The sequence below is a fragment of the Trachemys scripta genome, chromosome 14, assembly GCF_013100865.1.
Source record: "Trachemys scripta elegans isolate TJP31775 chromosome 14, CAS_Tse_1.0, whole genome shotgun sequence".
Lineage (NCBI taxonomy): Eukaryota > Metazoa > Chordata > Testudines > Emydidae > Trachemys > Trachemys scripta.
The window spans coordinates 7,963,071-7,981,774 of record NC_048311.1 but is presented as its reverse complement, the minus strand read 5'-3'; the positions used below and the strand labels follow the sequence as shown (position 1 = coordinate 7,981,774).

The 18,704-nt window shown below is 48.8% G+C and overlaps 1 protein-coding gene across 1 annotated transcript; it reads left to right on the top strand.

The window, feature by feature from the left end:
• Positions 1-2,751: 2,751 nt before the first annotated feature.
• On the top strand, positions 2,752-16,345 carry LOC117887166 (tripartite motif-containing protein 10-like). Its single transcript, XM_034789486.1, has 7 exons — positions 2,752-3,254; positions 9,828-9,923; positions 10,581-10,811; positions 11,128-11,150; positions 11,902-12,017; positions 12,647-12,706; positions 14,470-16,345. The coding sequence occupies exons 1-7, from the start codon at positions 2,838-2,840 to the stop codon at positions 15,009-15,011; spliced, it is 1,485 nt and encodes a 494-aa protein (XP_034645377.1). The 5' UTR covers positions 2,752-2,837; the 3' UTR covers positions 15,012-16,345.
• The last annotated feature ends 2,359 nt before the right edge of the window (positions 16,346-18,704 follow it).

Here is an 18,704-nt window from a genome sequence, read left to right as displayed (position 1 = left end):
CTCAAACTGGGGATCATGTCCCCTCAGGGGGTCACGAAGTTATTACCTGGGGGTCATGAGCTGTCAGCCCCGCCAGGCATGTGGCTGACAGCCTGAGCCCCTGTTAAATTAAATTAACCCCCCTGTTTTAATGTATAAGGGGGGTCACACTCAGAGGCTTGCTGTGTGAAAGGGATCGCCAATACAAAAAAATTGAGAACCACTGTTCTAGGCCTTTCTCTGCACATGCTCAGTGTAGTCCCTTTGGAGCAGCAGCCATAGGACTCTGAGAGCTGGTCTTGTCAGGAGAAGCAAACTGAGATCACAATAGTGCTGTGATGTCTGCTCCCAGACAGGGGAGGTGGGTCGCATGCACTCTCTGGGGGAAACCTTCAAGTGAGTGAGACGCTGGTGCACAATGCTCAGCCCTGGTCTTCTTCCCCGCAGTGAGCATGAAAACGCTGGTAAAAGTCATCCACTTTCAGCAAAAGTGGTTTTATTCAGGGGGCTGTATCTAGGGAACCCTTCATCAAATGACGTCCAATTCAAAACACTAACCTACCCTGCTCCTCCACAGGCCACTTCAAATATCAAGAAAATATCAGGAACCATGCAGAGTTTAGCACACTTTAAATAGTCACGTTTTAAACAGAAGACTGGTCTCAACCTTAGCTCTTGAAGTCCTGGAGGTCCATTATAATAAAAGAAGTGAGGAGACAGCACAAGCACCAGCCCCACCTCTATCTATTTTGTGTGCAGCTAAGCAGCTGCCTAACTCCATGGGTGGGGGGGCTTAGCACATACCCCTCTCCCATTGGCTGGTTTAGGTGGCTTCCCAACGAGCATGCTGTGTTTTGTGGATCACAGTCTAAGGGTGTGTCTACACTACAACAGCTACAGCAGCACTATGCCATTGTAGCATAGACACGTCCTATACCAATCAAAGTGGTTTCTCCATTGAAGTAGTTAATCCAGCTCTCCAAGAGGCAGTAGCTAGGCTGACAGCAGAATTCTGCCATTGACCTAGCTGTGTCTTCTCGGAGGGTTAGAGTGACCTAAATATGTCACACGGGATGTGAATTTTTTCACAGCGCTGAACAATGTAGCTATGTCAAGCTACATTTTAGGTGTAGACCAGTCCTCATGAAGAATAAGGGTATGTCTATACTACAGCCTTTATGCTGCGGTAGTGCTCTAGTGCAGATGCTTCTGGAATCATTAACAGGAGTGTTTCCACCACTGTAGTTAACCCACCTAACCGGGGAGAGGTCGATCTAGCCATGGCACTCAGGGCATGGAATGTTTTGCAGCAATGAGTGATGTAACTGGGTTGGTCTAAGTTTTGAGAGTAGACCAGACTTAAGGGGCCTGACAGCTGACTTAATGCGGGCTGACAGCTGTGTGTGTGTGAGAAGCAGAAAGCCAAGAGAGCACTAGTGAGTGTGGTCATCTTGGGAGGAAACTGAGAGAGAGCTTGCTTCAGGTCCAGGGTACCCTGGAAAGGCAGACTTGGATTTCTGGGTAAGGAAACTGTCTGCTGCTGTTTGTTTCTACTGTGTTCAGGAAACTACTGTGTTCAGGAAACAGAACTTTGTGGACATTGTAAATAAAAAAGATTTCACCAAAGGAAAACCTGATTTGTAATTTCTCCTCCCAATTGAAACAACCGATCAAGGCAAATGAGTTGATGGAAAACATTTGCAGGGGACCACAGGCAAAGAATCCATGCAAGAGAATAGACTGTTGCAAGTTATAGAATTCAGCATATCCAGCTTTCTGCACTTAACACTCCCCTTCTCTCCGAGCTGACACTCCTCTCCCTGCAGTCAGGCAAACCAAACTCAGGATCTCTGACTCATGTTTGCCCCCAGCAAATCCAGTCTATAGAGTGATCATGAGCTCAATATTAGTCCACGGAGAAAAAATGAAGGGAAGACACAGAGGCAGCTGAAAGTGCTGAGACGTGAAGGATTGTTAATTTCCCTTCTGTATATGGAGTTTTACAAAGTTCAAAACTAAAATCTTCTTTCTAGGTTTTCTCTGGAGTTTTGAATGGCCTGGATTGTAAACTTTAGATTGTAAAGTAATAAAGCTTAGACAATTCACCATAAAATCACCCTTCAGTTCAAGGGTTGCTCCTGATTAATGAGTTGCCGAGGTGTTTTTTCCTTATCACGAGCACACAAACTGCCTGTGACCTTAACCCCAGGAACCCCTATAGCCCTGCTGGTCCCAGGTGGATGGCTAGATGTTTACCAAGAAAAAAAAATCACTAAAATAACCCAACTGGGTTTAGTTCCCACCTATTCTTACTTCAGTGCAAGTGTCTGCTGACACCCTTATTATGAATGAAGAATGTCCTGGTTTGATTGAGGGTACGTCTATACAGCATGTGGGGGTGGGAGGGTGTGATTCCCAGCTCGGGTAGACATACACATGCTGGTTCTCCTCGAGCTAGCACACTAACAATAGCCGTGCATCTGTGCCAGCAAAGGTGGTGCCTTGAGCTAATCAGACAGGTACAGTCCCTCCTTACCCCTGGGTGCTTACTGTGTAGACAAAGCCTTAGTTTAAGATTTTGCATTCTTGTTTGTTTGTTTCCTTCCTCACTTTTCCTTTCATTCCCTTTCTGCTTCTTCCCATCCCACTGCCCCCATTCCTTGTGTCACATAATTCCTTCTTCCTTCTTTTTTTATGTTCCTCCAGCTCCTCCTCCCAGCCTCTCCTTTTCCTTCACCTCAGTCTGCTCCTGTGGGCAGCTGATACAAGGTGTAACAGTAACCTCCCATTACCAGCAAAACCATTTCTGATGCAGAGCAGGAGGCAGAGAGAACAGAAGCCAAGAGTGCCGAGCAGCCATGGCCTCTGTGACACCCGTAGAGGAAATTGAAGATGAAATCAAATGTCCCATCTGCCTGAAGTATCTGACAGACCCAGTGTCCATACACTGTGGGCACAACTTCTGCCGAGTCTGCATCACTCAGCACTACGAAACGTGGGCAGAGGGGGACTATGACCCTGTGTGCTGCCCCAACTGCAGAGCCCTCATCCGGAAAGGGACTCTCCGGCCCAACTATCAGCTAGCAAATATAGTTGACAAAATTAAACAAATGGATTTAAAACCAGGAAAAGAGAAATTGTGTGAGAGACACAATAAAACCCTGGATCTGTTCTGTGAAGAGGACGGGGAAGCCTTGTGTGTGGTTTGTGAGAGATCCCCAGAGCATGGTGCTCACACAATGATTCTCATGGAGGAGGCTGCCCAGAAATACAAGGTAGGAAACAGTCTGGATCCTGGTTAATTCAATCCTTCCCTTTTCTGACTAAGCCTCTCACATCCACAGACTCTCCCACTTTCCCAGATTTTCTCTGTCTCTTGCTCTACCTAAATCTCACCATTGCATGACCCCCTCCCTCTGGACAGGTGCAGGGAGCCCTGGCTACCAATCCTGCCCCAACCTGTTAACCCTGCACCGTTCATTAGAGAGATGTGGTCACTAGAGCTCTGTGTGAGGCACTTTCCTCACACACAGGATTGAAACTGGAGGTGTCTGTGCTGCTGCCAGGCCAGGAATGGAGGGAATGGGCTTCGCCCATAGGCACTGACTTTGTGGGTGCTCTGGGGTTGGAACACTCATGGAAAAAAAATAGTGGGTGCTCAGCACCCGCTAGCAGCCCCCCAGATCAGTTCTTGCCCCCCCAGCGCATCCCACCCACTGGTGGGCCCCATCAATCAGCTCCTCCCCCTCCCCCCAACACCTCCTGCCCACCGCAATCAGCTGTTCAGTGGTATGCAGTAAGCCCTGGGTAGAGTGCAAGGAGCAACGGTGGGGTGTGCTTGGGGGAGTGGCCAAGAAGAGGTAGGGCCGAAGAGGCAGGTCAGGGTAGAGCAGGGGTGGGAAGAGGCAGGTTGGGGCTTGGCAGTAGGGGTGGAGTGGGGGCAGGGCCTGGGGCTGAGCAGGAATCAAGCATCCCCCCAGCAATTCTGAAAGACTTTGGTTGCTCCCACCACACCCCTTACAGGCCAGGCACTGCCAGCAGGGCATTCACAACCATGGTAAGCACAGCAGCCATTACTGTTGTATGGCGCATAAGTGCAGGAGTGGACTTAAGATCTCTTATCTAGAGATCCATCTCTGGAGTCACCTGATTAAAAGTGACCCTCTGGTTTCATTATAAAAAAAGTCAGCAACCAAAAAGTAACACTCTAGCCCAGAGGATTGAAAAGAAAACCTTGAAAATGTGGCCCAAGCAGAACCGATACAGTGACATGCGTCTGAGTCTGTCGAGAGCCTGAGACAAAAGCTCTGAGAAGAGGGAACTGTCTCATGGATCTCAATGGGGTGTTCACTCCCAGAACTACTGTTCTGGGGTCCACCTCTCCCCAGCCTGTGTGTGGCAGGAAGGAAAGAGATCAGTGGGCTCAGCAAGAAAATACACGATACACAAATCTGTGCTGGCAGCTTGGCTGTCCCTGCCCCCAAAGAGCTTGTAATCTATTAAACTGAGTAGAGACAAAGAGAAGGTGGGAGGGGGCAGCATGTCCCATTTGCTCTCCCTGTCTGAAACACGGGTTCTGTTCACATGGTGCATTAAATAGACCAGAGTCATTTACTCTCCATCCCGGCTGAACTGAGCACAGCACAGGATCAGAGAGGGAGGGCAGAGATGGCTGTAGGACACCTTTCCACCTTCAGTGGAATCTGCTCCTCCAGGGGCCTGGCTGGATTGCTGGCTTCAGGGGCTGCTCTAGCTCCCACTCTGCTTCCAGGCAAGAGCTAACAGTCTATCCAGATAAACACACACCAAGGGGAGGTAGGAAGCCAGCTGGGAGCAGCGCAACTCCTTTGCTCTCTCTGTATAAAACACACTGTGCAGGGGCTGTAGACATTTTACATTGAACAGGCAAAAGTGAGTTACCGCGCCCCTACTACCTATTCCCATTTATTCCCATCCCTCATTCCTCTTCTCCCTAACAACTCCCCTCCACACACCTCCACAGCAAGCATTTGGATGTGTAATTTATTTACTTTTCAAAAACAGTTTGGCACCTTCTGAATTTTTGGCTGTGCTCAGATTGCATTTCCCCCAAATAAAGAAATAAAAATACTCCTTTGGCAGAGGCAGACAGTAGCAATAACCCCCCTTTGAAATTTGTGATTTCTGCCAAGAACAGCATTAGTGTAAATGAGAATCAGGCATTTAAAACATTGATTCCAGATTAACCACCTTTTTAGTATTTAAATTTAATATCACTCCTTAGACACACAGTCTCTGCCCCTGCAGGCTCAGCATCACAGGCAGGGGTGCTGGAACCAGGGAGGGGGGACAAGAGGCCCATGGACCCCTCACTTTCAAAAGTGAGAGGGCCAGAGGCAATGTCTTTTGGTGGGCATGCCGGGTCAAATGCCCCCCGCCAAATTGGCCTGCCCGGGGTGGGGTGGGGGCAGAGAGGGGCTTTGTCCTCCCACTGCCCCTGCCCCCTGCCCCTGGCATGCTCATCCCCTGTTCCTGGCAGCTAGGCCTGGGCGGGAAGTGGAAGGGGTGGGACCAGCAGCTTCTCACAGCAGCCTACCCTGCCTGGGCCCAGGGGCTAACAGCCTCCCCCTTCTCCCCTCACAGCTAGCCTCACTATCTCAGGCAGCTGCTGCACTTCACAGAGTCAGCGACCCAACCCGGAGAGGACACCCTCAGCCATGTGAGAAGCCACTCCCTCCCACTCCCAGCCCAGCCCAGCTACCAGGCAGAGTGGCTGAAAGTGCCGGTGGCACAGCAGGAGAAGGAAAGACACCCCCTTGCAGTTAACGTGTGTGGTAGAGTAGAGCGTGATGGATCCAGGCTGGGCAGAGGAGAATCGGGGGTGGTCACATGTCCTCCCCTTTAGATTGTGCCCCCCCAGAACGGCCATGCCTATCCCCTTTTTAACATGGGCATAGTAGCCTTGGGCAGGTGTGGAGTGTTGGTGGCAGGGTGATAAGGTGAGCAGCTCACCTGCCGTGAAGCACATCCCCAGCCTTTTCCTGATGGTCCTCTTCCCGGAGCCCCCTGCGCCTCCTCTTTCCCGCAAGGCCCCACCCCCTGGCCAGGCCAGAAGCTGGAGCCAGGCCACGGTAAGAGCCACCCAGGGAGACTGGGCTGCTGTGGGGAGCCCTGCACCCCCCAACACCAGCACAGGGACTGATTGTGGGACCAACGTCCTATTGGGACACTTTTCTGAAAAGTCTCAAGAGCTGTAATGTTACCAGTGAGCTCTCACACAGTTCTGGGAGGCATCCAATACAGTCTATGTTGTCCTCAGTGCAGAGAAACTGGTCAGCAGAGAAACCTCAGGCGAACAGGCAACTGGCTAATGTTCTACGAATAGCCAAGGCTGAGTTTACAGGCAGCAAAGGGAGCAGGAAGGGAGAAGGGGTGTGGGGAGCACCTAGAATCTCTCAGCTGTTCTGTGAAGAGGATTAAACCCCCATGTGTGTGATATGTGACAGATCCCGGGCTCACACCATGGTACCCATAGAGGCCTGCCCAGGAGAACAAGGTAGGGCACCTCTGTCCAGTCTATTTCATTCTAAATAGAATTTTAATTACAAGTTATTTCACCACAACTTGCCACTTATACTTGATTTTTCCCTACTACAGCTACTGATGTAACCGCATCATTCAACTCTGTCACACCTTAAGTGTATGAAAAATGGCATTGAAAGAAATGTACAGGGGAATATGGCAAAAGAGGCGAAAATGAAGATATTAAAGATTACGGTTGTGGGAAACATTTCTCTGGGGAGTTGAAGCTATTTCAAATCTAGTTCCAACTCAACTGAAGCTGTTAAATGATCAGTGAGGTTTAAATCACATGAGCTGCAGGCCAATCTCTACGAGATTGTTGCCTTCAGAATGGAAAAGGCGGGGGGGGGGTTACAATCTGTTGTTATTGTTTCTGATTTGTATCACAGTGTTTATTACTGTTATTTACATAAAAGTAGCCCCTAAAGACCCCAAACAAGATCTGACTTCCATTGTACTTGGCCCTGCACAAAACCCAGGGAGGGACAATCCCTGCTCTGAGCAGTTTACAGTCTAACTAGACAAGACAGAGAAAGGGTGGGAGGGGAAACAGAGGCACAGAGAGGAGCAGTGACTTGCCCAAGGTCACTCAGCAGGTCCGTGTCAGAAGTGGAAATAGAACTCACCTCTCCCAAGACTCAGAGCCCTAATTACTAGACCAGTAGTTCTCAACCAGGGGTACGCCCTGTCGGTGTGCAGAGGTCATTCAAGGGGCACATCAACTCATCTAAATATTTGCCTAGTTTTACAACAGGCTACATAAAAAGCACTAGCAAAGTCGGTACAAATTAAAATTTCATACAGACAATGACTTGTTTATACTGCACTATATACTATACGCTGAAATATAAGTACAATATTTATATTCCAATTGATTTATTTTATAATTCTATGGTAAAAATGAGAAAATAAACAAACTTTCAGTAACAGTGTGCAGTAACACTTTTGTATATTTATGTCTGATTTTGTAAGCAAGTAGTGAGGTGAAACTTGGGGGTACACAAGATGAATCAGACACCTGAAAGTGGTACAGTAGTCTGGAAAGGTTGAGAGCCACTGCACTAGACCATTTTTATGACCCACCAGCACTTGCCAGTGATGAACTGTGGCCACTGGAAGTGAAAAACTCTTTGATAAAGGTCCCAGGCCCAGCAGGGTGATGAGGTTTCCCACTGGGATTCTGAACTCCCATGCTGCTCCATGAGCGTTTAACTCCGATGATGGTCTGCACTAGAGGAGGTCACTGTGCTAAACACTGTGTGGACCCCGAACACCTTGAGTCCGCCCACAAGAGGGCTCCAGAGAGCGCAGGTCCATGCCAAATACCATTGGGATTAGACTGGATTGTAGCAAAACTAATCCCTGGGCCATGCTGTCCTGTGCCAGTCTGAACTGTTTTATTGTGTGTGTGGGCAAGGATCAGCCAGAGTGGTTCCAGGAGTCACATAATGTAGCCTTTTGAAATCTCCCAGAATCCATTGCTTCTTTGAGGCTTTCTAGGGAATCTTGGGTAGCTAGCCAGAGGGAATTGCAAATGAAAATGTTCAGGACAGCATTTGGTCAAATTCCAACAATTCTTAACACAAACTAGCCTGTCAAAGAGGATTTGCCCTTGTGCTTACGTAAGCAGGGAAATGGGCCCGCTATTGTGGGGAACTTTCCTGGCTTATACACTACCCTGGTGAAGTGGGCTAGCGAAAGGATCTGAGTCCTCGCTCCCCCTTCCTTTGCCCAGAGGCCTGCCTGCCCTCAAGGGCTCCCCTTCCACTCTCCTGTGTGGCAGAGTCCTTGTAACCCCAACAAGGCTGGGCCCAGGATTCCTGGGGGCTCGACCCACAACCTTGTCGTGGTCACTTAGGGCAGGGGCTATGGTGTCCCCACTCTGGGGTGCTCTCTCTGCACTGAACACTTCCCTGACCCACTGATCATAGTTCAAAGCAAATACAATTTATTAAACAACAATTGATTAAAAAAAATAAGGAAAAATGGGAAAGGTAAAAGGAAAACACATCATCCCGCTCTGTTGCACAGAGACATCACAACCAGCAATCTCTGGAATGCAAGGGTAGTTCACAGTCTGTTCCTCACACATCCCAGGCCTCCTTCTCAGGCCCTGGCAGTGCTGCAGGGATGCTGCGGGTTGGACACTTGCTCTGGTGGTGGCCACATGCCCTCAGGCTCTAGGTGGCAGGACCCTTCTTCCCAGCATCAGCCCCTGCCCCCCTCAAAGTCTGACCTGCAAGGCCTCTTGGATGGTGGGGTCTCCCTGCACTGAGCCTGTGGCCCAGGGTCCCCCCTCACTCTATCCAGCTGGCTGCTCACCGCACCCAGCTCCGGACTGCTCCAGCCCCAGCTCCAGCTCCACTCTGCCTCAGCACTGATGCTGCTTTGCCTCCAGCCCGAGGGACTGCTTTTTCTGCCCCCTCTGGCTCTGGCTGTTTCAGTTCTCCCAGCACAGGACTGCTCTCGGGGCTGCTTCTGTTGCTCTGCTCCCAGCACGGATTTGCTCCCTGGGGTGCTTCTCTGGCTTTTGTTGCTGCAGTCCTGCTCTCAGCACTGACCTGCTCCCTGGGCTGCTTCTCTGGTTGGCATGACTCTGCTCCCAGCTCAGCTCAGGACCCTGCTCTTTACTTAGCTCAACCCCACTCTGTCTGATCAAGCAATTCCAGCTTGCTCGTAGGACGGGACCACCCTGGCCTCCCGACTCCCTCATTAGCGTGCTCACTCTGTCAAATAGGCTGACCTGGAGCATTGGCCTTTCCCCATTTCCCCTCGGGACTGTCAGTCTCAGGGAAGGGTCCTGATTTCCCATCGACCCTTCCCCTTTCTTTTGGTACTGGGAGCTAGCCAACCAAAAAACCAACACTGAGTTTTAGTAAAGAGCCAACGCTCTCCTTACATTTAGACCAGTTCTGTCCAACCTGTATAATCCCCGGGGTTTAAGGGTTGAAATTCAATGGGAGTTGGGCTCCTTTGAGAATCCCAGCACATGTTTCTAACTCCTGTATTTGTCTGAGGTTTGTATCACTTTTTAAGCAAAATCTTATTCTTATACCACCATATGAATCCCTTTTCCTGTTTGTTTAACTCAATGAAGAAAGAGGACAAATCATTTCAAACAGTCTGAATGTACAACTCTCCCAGTCTCCATTAATGAGATTTCATTTCCTTGGTGTCTCTGATGTCATAAACCTAGTAGGGCCAGCTGTCTTGGCTTGGGATGGACAAACACCCTCCTCCACAAACACTCTCAAGCTCAGACCACCCAAATTGTTTTGTCTCTTCAGGAAAAGATCCAGGCCCACTTGGAGACTCTGAGGGAAGAGAGAGAAAAGCTGCTGGGATTTAAAGCGACTGGAGAGGGAAAAAGTCAGAAGTATCTGGTAGGTTCCCATTGTGACTAATCTGCAGGGACTTGCGGTGGGGCGTCTGTTTGTAAGCAGTTCCCTCTGTGGCCTTGGGGAATGTGGACTTCTTTCTGTTTCTCCATGACCATGGGTGGTTGTGTTAGAGTTGTGTGTCTGTACACACACATACACACACACAGGCCCTGAGAAACCCTCTTCCACATCATATTCTGCAGAATCCAAGACAATCTAACTCATTCCAATTAATCAGTTAATTTCTAGTCCTTGTTGCTTTCACAGAACTCCCAAGGTGAGCGGACTGTGTCCCATACAGGGCTCACTGCCCATGTCTGCAGGCATTTCTTGGGTTGTTTATTTCTTTTTCTCTTCTGGCATCTCCTGTCAATGTAGTGCTGAGTCCTGCCTGCTGCTGCTCTGGATCAGGATAGACACAGGCCTCTAATCACACAGTGCTCTGACCATGTCAGACTTGGAAACATCCCAGAAAGAGATATTAGGGCCAAGTAGGATGGTGTTAGAAAATCCTTTCCTTAGTATCCACAGAGTATAGGCAAGTGTTAGACATCTTATTGCAAAGAAATTCTCTCTCCTGCACACTCACAACTCCAAGAAAGGGCCATAGCCTCTCTCTCTAACTCTTACCTCTCCTTTCCTTAAAAAAACTCCAACCAGATGCAGACACAAACCGAGAGGCAGAAGATTTTATCTGAATTTCAGCAACTGCAGCAGTTCCTGCAGAAACAAGAGCAACTCCTGCTGGCCAGGCTAGAAAACCTGGAAAAGGAGATTTTGAAGATACAGAATGAGAATGTCACTAAACTCTCTGAGAAGATTTCCTGTCTCCGTGACCAGATCAGTGAGCTGGAGGGGAAGTGTCAGAAGCCAGCCAATGAATTCCTGCAGGTGAGACTGAGTTAGAAAAATCCCAGATCCCTGCAAAGGGACAGCACAGTTCCTGAATCATGGGCACTGGAGTCCAGCAGTCAGAGATCACAGTGTAATTCAGTGTGTGCATTCCTGAAATGTGAATTACGGATGCGCTTTGAAGAATTACAGACTCATTTATGTCAGAGATGACATTAAGTCAACAGATCCATGGCTCTGGAGCCAGGGCAGTGCCTCTTTTCCTCAGCTGAAAAATCCCTTCCCTGGGATCCCTAGTGTGTGGCAATCATGTCATGTGGGACTAAGGTTGTTTTTCTGTCTCTCTCCCCTCTAGGATTTCAGAAGCACCTTGAGCAGGTACGTGGCTCTTTCTCTCTCCCTTATGTTTCATTAGCCTAGGAAAGGGCTTGGGGAGCATGTTGCCTCCACATTTCCCCTGGGCTCTACAGCAAAATGTGAGGCAGGGTCACATTTTGGAAACAAATCTCGGTGGTGAACTTAATCCTGAGGTTCTCACCCTTTTATAAAGGACTCTGGAATTATCTATTCAGTGGGAAAGATTGACCTAAAGTATTTCCTGCAGATGTGACATCATTGAGGGACTGGTTGCCTCACAGTTCTCGGAATGCAATATGAGCCTTTCACCTCTAGGGCACTACTTACAATCATGCCCTTATCAGCAGTGTCCAAGCAACTTTTCTCTCTGGGGACTGTTGGAGACCTGTGTGAAATGAGCTGGTATCAAGGGGTCTGGGAGAGGTCTGAGGTCTCAGTCTAGTTCCTGAAAGAAAGATCCCATAACATTATGCATACAAGAAACATGGGAACATACCAGGATTAGCTCATGGAGACGAAGGAGTGAATTGGTCATGGAGATTCAATTCCCTTTTTATCTGCAGATCTGCTCTGTCCAGACCAGAGTGAAAAACATAAGTGGGGCCTTTGGGGGAAGGTTGCACAGACATGGCCTATGCTGCACCTGCTCTGAGGCTGAGAGAAGTGGGGTAATTCTGATTCCAGGCCCCATAAAGCATTAGCTTCCCCAGTAGCAATGAATTATAGTGAGTCAGTGAATGAAATGTAATAATGTGAAATTCTCTCTCTCCAGGTGTGAGAAGGGGAAGTTCCAGCAGCCAGTGGAGATTTCTCCTGAGCTGGAAAAGAGACTTAGTGATTTCTCCCAGAAAAATATTGCTGTAATGGAGACTCTGAGAAAGTTCAAAGGTACACAGAAGGGATCTAGGAGGAGAAATCAGTATGTGGGTCTTCAACTGTGGGAGGAGATGGTCTCTGGCCAGTTGGTTCATAATCTATTTAATAAAAAGGGAGAAATAGCTGAATTGAGCAGATATAGCAGGGACCCATCAGCAAGGGTGTATTACCCTGATTCACTCTATGAACTTTGGTAAAATCATTAAGATAAAAATATAGCAAAATTTGGAGTACCTCAGTTTCTCTCTCTCAAGTACAGAACTGCAGGGCACGTGCTCCAGAGCTGTTTAGCCTCCCCATATACTGCTGGTCTCTCTTCAACTGTTTTTCTCATATAATTAAAACATAGTTATGTCAATTAAAAGTGGGACTGCCATTATGGATATGACAGCCTGAAATCTCATCTCCTATATACTTTCCAAAAACAACAAGGAGTCTGGGGCACCTTAAAGACTAACAGATTTATTTGGGCATAAGCTTTCATGGGTAAAAACCTCACTTCTTCGTTTTTACCCATGAAAGCTTATGCCCAAATAAATCTGTTAGTCTTTAAGGTGCCACCAGACTCCTTGTTGTTTTTGTAGATACAGACTAACACGGCTACCCCCTGATACTTGACACTCTATACTTTCCCTCTCCAGACACTCTGTGCTGCAAACTGGAGACAGAAAGAGAGAAATTACTACGATCCTTCAGACCAGGTGAGATTTCAGGGGGAGATTATCATTCCATTAAGAGAAAAAACACATGAAAATGTAGCTACAGTTACAAACCAAACCAACACTGACCATGACACATGGTTCTAAAAATAACATGCAAACATGAAATACTAAGATCCCAAGCTGAAGTCACACAAACAATCCTGATACCAATTTCAATGGTGCGTCCGTCCATGCACCCACTGATGACCAGAAACATTCTCACTGACCAACACACACTTACCCTGATGTTTCTAGACACATTCAGATGCCTTTGAAATATTCAATTCAGAGGGTTGTGACATTCCTCTCCTTTCCCCTGTGTGAGGGGCTCTTTCCCATTGCTCTTCACCTGCATCCCACCTTTCTCCTCAGCTGTGCTGTGCTGAGATCTCTGATTTCAATTGCTTGCTTCTTTCTCTGTTAGAGAGAGAGGGTCCCCCTCTCATGCTGCCACCTCCTCCTTTCTCTAGGGGCTGGAGAAGGGGCTACTTCTCCTAATGCCACCTCTTAGTTACCACTCTTTGGTATTGAGTTGTTCTTCCCCAGTGCCCCATCCCCTTCTCTTTTCCCAGGCCAGGGAGAGAAGGGTGGGCTCAGTGTACAGCTACCCCGGGTTTATATCTGTTACCTCAATCCTCTTCAGGTTCAGACCTTCCTCTCTAACTTTCAGAGGAGCAGCCCCAGCAGGGAGCTGCAGCAAGGAACAGGGGAGAAAGGCAGTTTCTGCAGCCCCCACAGCAGCTCCCAGCAACCAGGGAGATGAACTGCCAGGGCATCTCTGGCTGGTCTCAGGCGCTCAGGGCAGAGAAGCAGCTCCCTGGTCTGGTGGTGTAAATCAGAGACCATGTGCGCTCATCTCTGTGACCCCTTTCCTCTCCTAACTCTTTGCCGCCTGAGCTAGAGCAGGGAAGGGGGGGATCTCTGGGATCACACACCAAGGGGGAGCTCTGCGGGAGATTTTCCTTCAACTAACAGAAAATTGCCATGGAAACAACTCTCCCTCATACCAATAACCAGACACATTCTCACTGTCCAGCCCCCAAACCACCTTCATTGTGACCTGGTCATTTGAATTGACATCGACAAGCCTTTCTAATTCAAGGCAGTCAGTGGAGAGATCTCCCTGCTCCTGGCTGTCACATCCTTCCCCTTTCATCTGGGGGGAGACTCTCCCCCCAGCTCTTCTCCAGCAACCTACCTTTCCTTTGGGCAGGGCTGAGCTCAGCTGCTTTGTGGGTTGGGGAGATGGTGTCTCTCTAGTGCTGTCACCTGCAGCCCTCTCATCTCTCTGGGCTGGGAAGGGGCTGCCCCACCCAATGGCACCTCCTACTTCCTGGCCTTGAACCACTGGCTCTTCCCCAGTGCTGCATCTTCACCTCTGCTCCCTGGCCTGGGAGTGGAGGATGCATTGAGGAGAGGAAGCTTCCCTTTGGGGTTCAGAGTTGGTATCTGCCTCCTATTTGCCTTCCTAATAAAAAGCTTCTGGTGCCTTCTTTGCTGTGTCTCTGCTGCTGGGAATGAAGCAGCCCGAGCTATGGAACAGGGAGCTGCAGCATCTATAGCCAAATGAGAAAGTACAGAAGTGGTTCCCACTCCCCAGCTGAAGAACTGCAGTGATATCTCTGCTGAAGCTCATGCGCTCAGCACAGAGGCAGCTCTCTGGGATCCAGGATCCCAGCCAGAACAGGGCTGCCTGGGAAGTGTGAGAAATGGACCAGGGCTGAGCTCTGCCCCTAACAATCTGATTCTCTCTCTCTCATCAGTGAATGTGACTCTAGATCCAGACACGGCTCATCCCGTCCTAGTCCTGGCTGATGATCAGAAAAGTGTCAGATGGGGAGACACACGGCAAGATCTACCAGACAATCCTAAGAGATTTGACACTGAGCTCTGTGTGCTGGGCTGTGAGGGATTCACCTCGGGGAAACATTCCTGGGAAGTGGAGGTGGGGGATGAGGGACACTGGGCTGTGGGGGTCGCCAGAGAATCTGTAAGAAGAAAGGGAGGGATCAGCCGTAACCCTGAGGGGGGGATCTGGGCTGTGGGGCAGTGGGGGGGTCAGTTCAAAGCTCTCATCTCTATGGAGACCCCACTGCCCCTGAGCTGGGTCCCCAAAAGGATCCAGGTTTTTCTAGACTGTGAGCAGGGGCAGGTGACATTTTTTGATGTTAATAAGGAGGCCCCGATCTTCACTTTCCCACCAGCCTCCTTCACTGGGGAGAGAATCCGTCCCTGGCTCTGGGTGTGGGGATCCCAGATCAGAATATTTCAGAGTTACAGGGGGAATAGCCATTGGGGACCCTGAAATCATCCTCTCTAGCCTCACACACCCTCGTCACCATGACCCTGGAGGACTTCTCTCTTCCCCAAGACTTTCTGCAGTGCAGTCTCAAGGACCCTGGATGCTCCATGGGCTCTCAGGTCTGGACTGTCAAACCACAGGGATCAGGGAGAAGCCAATCTCATCACCCCAGGGATTGTCCAATCTGTTTCTCATTGTTCTCTATGGTCCAGGAGGATTCTGGGGATCCTTGGTCACAGAGTGTCATGGAAACATGGGAGAACTAGGCCAATGGAAATGAAAAAATAGGCTTCTCTAGCCACAGTCATCCTAGTGTCTATGACCTTGGAGGACTGTCATCTAACTAACCCCTCACTCATCTCTCTGACTGTGGAGGACTCCTGTCTTCCCAAACCCCAGTACCTCATCTCCCCCCTCACTGCCAGGAGCAAAAGAGATGGGAAGGGGGAGGCGGTGAAAAACTCTTGGAGCTGCAGAAGGAGTAGATATACCAGGAGGGGCAGAGGTAAATGGTCAAAACTGATGGAGTTTCAGGGTGAGAAGTGATGTGGGAACTGGTGCCTTAATTAATAGCTGGGCTGGGGAACAGGCAGATGTGGGGTGGCAGGAACACAACATGAATTAATTGGGGTTTGGGGAGTAGCTGGAGACTCTGCATCAGCAGAGAGAACCTGGGAGAGGGAGACCCAGGGACTGAGGAGTGTGACCTCCAGGCCACCAGGGAAGGGATGCTGCTGTGGGAAGGAATTGGGGGTGGTGTGATGTCATCTGGATGAATGTGAGCTGGCTCTTTGGAGGGGAGAAGGACATACAGGGCAGGTTTAACCAGAAAGGAGAGACGAAATGAAAGTGAAAAAAATAAAGTGAAACGAGTAAAGGGAGAAGCCTGAGGAAAGTGGCAGAAACTGAAATGAAGAGTGAAAGCAAAACAATCCTGAGAAGGGAAAACGCTCAGAGGACACAGAGGGGAAAGGAAAAACTCAGGGGAGAGAACTGGGAACCTAAGGTGGAATGATCTATGAATGTGACTAGAGAAGAACTAAGGAGATACAGAGACATAGATGGAAAACGTGCTATAAAAAACGATGTGTAGAACTGGATAAAGTAAAAGGAAAGGGTGAAGAAAAGAGAACACAAGAGGGATACGGAGATTTATAAAATGCTGCTGAAAGTCAGACTGGTTATGAAAATTCCCTCTCAGCTCCTTTTGAGCCTGACATTTACTTAAGAGAAATGAAGCATATTTTTTCCTTGTTTATTTCCCAGTTGTAATTTTGAAGGCAGTCATGAGATTCCCCCTCACCCTCAATGGTTGTGTCACCCCAACATCAATGAGGATGTGTGTGTGCCAATCTGATGATATCCTGAGCCTTACTGTAATATGTTGCTATCCAGCCTGCACTCTGTGCCATGAGCTTTATATATGTAAGCAGAGTCAGGATGAGCTCTACCCTGACATCTGGTGGTGAATTATGGTGAGTGTGGAAAAGAACTCCAGGGGCTGATCTTGTTTGCATAGGCACACCCACTTGCCTGGCATGAAACAACAGCAACTCAAAGTGGTTACTTTGGCTAGTGTGGGATCCCCAGTTTTCTCTGTTATTGGGGCAGTAAGAATAAAGTTTTGTTACCCTGATTCTGTGAATCAAGGCCAGTGGAACTGTTGTATGACAGAAGGACTGAGTGAGTCCTTCACCATTACCTAAGTAGCACTTGCTTGACAAGGGGCATGGGTTACACAATCCAGTGAATTCAGAGAGGATGGGGACAAGTGTTTGTACCTGATGGTATGTACCTCCCTGTGAGGGTTTGAAACATGAATTGCACTATCTTCTCTCTCTCCACAGTTGAATGTCAGAGCTAACTTTGATTCCATTAGGAGTCTAGTTACAGGCTGCTGAGCTAAATTCACTTTGGGTCAATGGTGCACTAGCATTGGGGCTCCCCTATTATGAGCTGAAATTGCTAAGAGCTGAAATCACAGAAGAGCTAAAGTTATTAAGAGCTGAGTGTTGTGTTTAACTAGTGGGGGAGCCTGAAACTATATTGCTAAGCAGCTGGTGAAGCAATTTGTGGGGATGACTGGAGGAGCAGCGAAGCGAGCAGTGTGGAGCCTTGTGGTGCTGGTTGGAGTGGCCCAAGGAATGGTGAGTGGAGCTGTTGTGGGGATGGCTGGAGCAGCTCACAGGTTGGTGAGCGGAGCGGAGCAGCTTGTAGAGTGGAGCAGTTTGTGGGACGGCAGGAAGTGGACTGGCTCGTGGTGAAGGCTGTGGCGGAACCCCACGGAGAGACTGCCAGCCAGCCTCAGATCATGTAAGGTGCCCCTTAACACCCTGCGTGCCCCCCCTTTTTACTCTGGGGCTGCACTGACCACGAACAGAGACTTTGGGGTCTGTTGGACTTTTGGGACTTTGGGTGGTTGCTGGACCCAAGAGACTTTGGGGATGTTGGACTTTGGGGACTCTGGGTGATTTTTGGGTTGCTGGATTCAAGAACCAAAGGGAAAGGACACAGCCCAATTTGCTGGGGTGGGTTTTTTGCTCATGGTTTGTGTTATGAATCCTGTTTGTGGTGTTTTTCCAATTTAATGCTTATGTCATTTACCTCATGTTATTAAACATTTTCTGTCACACTCAGACTCCGTGCTTGCGAGAGGGGAAGTATTGCCTCTTAGAGGCACCCAGGGGGTGGTATGTAATTGTCCCAGGTCACTGAGTGGGGGCTCGAGCCAGTTTTGCATTGCGTTATTGAAACGGAACCCCTAGATACAGAACCCGGCCCTTGTTGCTGCCAACTTAGATGGGCAGAAGGGTTACATATAAGGTGTATGTCAGGAATTGTTCAGCTGTGCTCTGGAGAGAGCTGGTTTGGTCACTTCATCTCTCAACCACCAAACCTGCCAGTGTGACACAGGCAAACAAAATATCTGGCAGATATTTGCAATGTGGGACACTTGGGTTTTATGGCTCATCACACCACAATCAACAGCCCATAATGATTGTGTGAATTAAATAAACTCTTTAAAAAGAAAACTAAAATATATACCAAATGGAGGCACACAATTACCACTCCCACAGCAACAGGGTTTGTATTATGACCTCTCTGGTTCTCCACACTCATCCCCACCACTGGAACTTCAAGAAGAATTGCTATTATGTGTGAGGACCAACCACTGGAGAGGGATTTGACAGACACATTGGCAGTGGGTTACACAAGGCCTACTAGACAGTTTAGAATATTAGAGATCAGGACACTGGGGTTCTCTTCCTGGCCTCAGTGTGGGGTAATGATAGATAACCATATTATTTCTATTTTATACATTCATTCTGCCAGGCAGTAGAAGGGAGTGGCCATTGTGCAGTGGTGAGTAGTGACGAGTAACCAGATCATGTTTATTGTCTTTTGTTATGTTAGAGCTGAAAACACTTCTTTCCTGGGTGTCTGGCTGTTGAGTCTTACCCACATGCTCAGGGTTTAGCTGATCGCCATATTTGGGGTGGGGAAGGAATTTTCCTCCAGGGCAGATTGGCAGAGGCCCTGGGGATTTTTCACCTTCCTCTGCAGCGTGCAGCACGGGTCACTTGCTGGAGGATTCTCTGCACCTTGAAGTCTTTAAACCATGATTTGAAGACTTCAATAGCTCAGACATAGTTAGGGGTTTATTACAGGAGTTGGTGGGTGAGATTCTGTGGCCTG

Coding starts and splice junctions, on each gene's coding strand:
- LOC117887166 (XM_034789486.1), top strand. CDS start 2,838: ATGGCCTCTGTGACACCCGTAGAGGAAATTGAAGATGAAATCAAATGT. Junction 11,151..11,901: donor TTCAGAAGCACCTTGAGCAG/GTACGTGGCTCT, acceptor CTCTCTCTCCAG/GTGTGAGAAGGGGAAGTTCC. Junction 12,018..12,646: donor GACTCTGAGAAAGTTCAAAG/GTACACAGAAGG, acceptor TTCCCTCTCCAG/ACACTCTGTGCTGCAAACTG.